Source organism: Triticum dicoccoides, chromosome 2B, assembly GCF_002162155.2.
Source record: "Triticum dicoccoides isolate Atlit2015 ecotype Zavitan chromosome 2B, WEW_v2.0, whole genome shotgun sequence".
Taxonomy (NCBI): domain Eukaryota; kingdom Viridiplantae; phylum Streptophyta; class Magnoliopsida; order Poales; family Poaceae; genus Triticum; species Triticum dicoccoides.
Window position 1 is genome coordinate 797,500,698 of NC_041383.1, and position 4,252 is coordinate 797,504,949.

Below are 4,252 nucleotides of genomic sequence, written 5' to 3' on the forward strand. Positions count from 1 at the left end.
ATCCAACGACATCACAAATGGAATCATGCCTTACGGTGTTTTTGTTGGATAGTCCTCAAAACCATTACTAAAACACTAGGTGCACAAATAAAGTATACAAGGAATAGCAACTGTTGGTCTTGTCTATTTATTGATTTATTTTTGAAAGCCAATTGTTGGGTCTTGATGCTTAGCACGACTTTAATAAAAGTTATGGCTATGTGCGCCCGAGAATGCAGAGGGATTAGAAGTTTTCTCGCAGAAAAAAGAAGTGGAGAGCCATGGTGGCTATGTGCACTCAAGAATGCAGAGGGATTGGAAGTTTTTTCGTAAAAGAAACGAGTGCAGAGGCAGGGAGGTTGGCCCTTCCTTTTCAAGAAAAAAGGTAGCTGCGGATTGAATATTTGCGTTTAGGTAAATCCAAAATTGTTACCTGCATTCCAACGCTAGCAGATTGCTTCGAATTGGAAGGATCATGAAGTAGGTGCTCTGAATTAAAGTGGGCCACGGTATGCAGGAATTACCCACCCCCACGGACCAGAATGAAACGGTGCAAAAAAAAATTTCCAGTTTAGCTAAATGGTAGTCGACTGATTTTTGAATCGGGGTCAGTCGATTTTTGAGGGTCGCTGAAGTGAGCCGGAGGGAAGGAAGGAGAAGGAAGGGGCTCGCCGGAGGGCTACCCCATTATCTATCTTAGAGTTCAGAGTGGGGGCGGTGGTGGACGGCGTGGTGGGGCGGTTCGGCCGGCGGCATGTTTGGCGGTTCAGAAAGAAGAAGAGGCGAGGACGAAGAAGGTCTGGGCGCCACACAATCTTCATCCAACCGTCCATAAATTGAGTGGCCCTAATTGAAAAATCCAGTCCAGTGATGTGTAGCCTCTCCCGAAAGATTCGCACGCGAATGGCATGAGCGTCGAGCGTGGCGGTAGCAGACGGAAACAGAGCCATCGCCCCGCACGAAACGGCGGATCGCCGACGGCCGAAAGAGACGCGGACGCTTGGCCCGTCCGACCCGGCCGATCAGCAAGCTGCCCAACCCTCTAGGCATCGACCCCGTGCCGCGCACGCCGGAGGCAAGGCCCTGCGCTGGCTGCTGACTGATCCAGCCGTCGTTTTCCTCCGGTGCGGTATACCCGCAGGGAAAAGGACCGCCCACCTCCGCCTCGACCTCCTCCTTCGATTCCTTGGAGCCCAGCGCCCACCCTTCGCTTTGCTCGCCAGCTACTCGCCACCGCAAAGCGCACCGGCGCGCGAAACGGGTGTCGCCGTCGCCCGGAAGAACAACCACCTTCGCCGACGGACATCTGGCGGCCACCCGGCCGGCGCATCGGTCGGTACGTGCACAAAACGGCCAGAAGCACCCGGCAACCGATCGGATCCTTCGCTCGCAAGGAAAGGGAAGCTGTGATCTAAACAAGATGGGAAAGACGAGAAAGTGACAGCGAAATTGTTTCATCTCCAAGCCAGGACACCCGCCAGCTCGCCCCGGTGGAATCGTATAGGTGTATTCTACGAGTAATTTATTTGCTAATCACGCAGCCAGCAGAGTAGGCGGCGGCATCCGGCGATAGACTACACAGTCTACAGCCCAGCACGGCAATCAGTAGGGTGGCGAGAGGAAGAATACAAAGCGGGAGGGGACGTCGACCTCGGAAAGACCCACCCGGCAGTAGTGGCGAGCCACATCTCCGATGCGCATCGCCCCGCTTTCCCACCCTCCTCTTATCCCCCAAAGCAGAGGAAAGCCGGCGAGCTCTCCGTGCTCTGCTTAGCGAGTTCGATTCCATCCATCAGCCCATCCATCGATCGCCGGTGCGAGGCTAGCTAGCCAGGCAGCCAGCGGCGTGATCTGGTCTTGATCGGCCGGCGACCCCATGGCGTCCATCGTCGTGATCGGGCTGGTGCTCCTCCTCGACATCCTCGCCTTCGTCCTCGCCATCGGCGCCGAGCGCCGCCGGAGCACGGTGAGCAAGCCATCTCCTACCCAGTTCATCAAGTAGTATCTACGTGTTCGTACGTGCTCTGGCCAGAAGCAACGGGTTCTTGAATCTTGATTGGGGAAACTGGGCGCAGGCGCAACTCGGCGAGGCCGAGCCTGGCGGCAGGCGGTACTGCATGTACGACACGGACGCGTCCACCTGGTACGGCGTCGGCGCGCTCGCCCTGCTGCTGGTCGGGCAGGCCGTGGCCATGGCCGCCAGCCGCTGCTTCTGCTGCGGCCGCGCGCTCTCCCCCGGCCGCTGGCGCTTCTTCTCCGGCCTCTTCTTCGTCCTCTGCTGGTAATCTCGACCGATTCACCCACCACTCGTAGCTAATTATCTCGATCCGTATCCATGGTCGCTCCACAGCTTCTTGATTAGCATCTACTCCTGCTGCTTATTTGCTCGTGCAATTGCCCCCCTGTAGTTCGAGCCTTTTGCGGTCGTATACCTGATCGAGCGGTGCGCCGGTGCTAGTTAATTATTGCAAGCACCATCTGGATTCTGGGATATGTTTAATCAAACTTGTCGGTGTGCTATAGGCATTCGAGCGTATGTTTAATCACATTTGGATGTGACAGAGATGGACAGAAATAAGTACACAGTAGTAGTTGATTCCTAAACATGATAACATATAAAACATGTCAAGGCACACTGTCAGTAGTACAGTTAGCTCTGCTCAACAAAAACTACAGCTAGGAATAAACTGTCGCTGAAATGAGTGAATCTACACACTAATACACGTCTATTTCATCAACAGTTAATTTTGAACGGAGGTTGTACAATCTAGACCGGTACCGACCCAGGTCGGTTGTTCCTTGCTCTCAAACTCTGAACTTGTGGGTATTATTGACTGTAATGTACACCCTCAGTATTAATGTTACACCCTCAATTTTCATTTACTTGGCACTTCGACCACGTTATTTGCTCTTAAATACTAGTACTTCCTCCATCCCAAAATAACTATCTTAAGGTTACTAGTATAACTTTGTACTAAAAGTTAAGACACTTATTTTTGGACAGAGGGAGTACTTGACATGCTAGGATAATACTCACCAAATTTTGGTGGGCTCATCTCACATTGGTTTATGGTTCATAAATGTCATTATATCCTTTGACCATACCACACTAAACTAACCCAAATGACTCTCTGCACTGCCGTACAGAATAACGTAGTATAAGCACACAACATTATTTTTTTTGGTTTCCTATAACTCTGTATGTTCAGCACACTGTTAGTGTAAGTACAGTTTTGAATAGCAATGACTCTGTCGACAGGGTCGGTAAAACAGAGTACAGTTTTGAATAGTCTGCAATGCAGTTTCCTAACTCTGTTCAGCACACTATAAAACAGAGTACAGTTTACACCAGCAACGACTCCGTCGGCAGTTTCTTTCTGGAAATCTATCTGAACTTCTGAATTTGCAGGCTGACGTTCGTGATCGCGGAGGTGTGCCTGCTGGCGGGGTCGGTGCGGAACGCGTACCACACCAAGTACGTGAGCGGCTACTACGACGGAGGGGCGCTCCCCTGCGCGATGCTGCGCAGGGGCGTCTTCGCCGCCGGCGCCGCCTTCGCCTTCCTCACCACGCTCTTCGTCATGCTCCACTACGTCTTCTACTCCAAGGCCCGCGCCGCGCCCCCGCCCATCATCAACGGCGGCGGCATCGGCATGACCCGCATCTGATCCGTCCCTGTGGCTCTGATCTGACCGTGGAGCGATGCCTGTTCGTGTCGTGTGTTGTAGGATAAGTGTGGGGTGAATGTGTGGCTCTGTGTGCCGAGAACAGATTGTGCGTGGTTGCTAGTGTTAGTGAACAGCTGAATAGATCATGTGGGGTTGTGGAGTGTGCGTAGAAGAGATCAGTCTGTTTGTCTAAGTATTTTACATTCGTGCGCCTTATATTTACTGTATTTTATCTGTCAAAGGGCAAAGATCATATCTTAAAACCTACAAATCCTTACAAAACCATCTTTGAAAAACAGAAAATTGCACACATGTCCTTAGCGAAGCCAGTAACATGTTTTTATTTTTTTGCCAGAAAAGTTTTGATTTACTCATCTTCAATCATGGCAGTATAGAAAAAAATAAAAAAATTAAATTAAATTCAAATTCGTAGAACACCTACCGATGACTAGAAGCACTGAAGCGAACCGGAAGCGCCCGCCGTCATCGCCCCTCCCTCGCCGGAGCCGGACAAACCTTATTGTAGTAGATAGTCGGAAAGTCGTCGTGCTAAGATCTCATAGGACCAATGCACCAGAACAACAATCGCCGCCGAGGAAAAGTAG

General features: G+C 51.3%; 1 protein-coding gene across 2 annotated transcripts in view; it reads left to right on the forward strand.

Annotated features, from left to right (window-relative positions):
* The window catches only part of LOC119366394, a 9,035-nt gene extending 5,147 nt beyond the window's left edge, over positions 1 to 3,888 (forward strand). Inside the window, exons 1-3 of one of the 2 annotated variants that reach the window (XM_037632124.1) lie at positions 1,042 to 1,945; positions 2,055 to 2,260; positions 3,389 to 3,888. In XM_037632124.1, the coding sequence (XP_037488021.1) occupies positions 1,856 to 1,945; positions 2,055 to 2,260; positions 3,389 to 3,647 (555 nt within the window). In that variant the 5' untranslated portion in view covers positions 1,042 to 1,855 and the 3' untranslated portion in view covers positions 3,648 to 3,888. Of the gene's footprint in view, positions 1 to 1,041; positions 1,946 to 2,054; positions 2,261 to 3,388 lie in introns of those variants that run through there. The other variant, XM_037632125.1, reaches the window with a different exon arrangement.
* Positions 3,889 to 4,252: the final 364 nt, after the last annotated feature.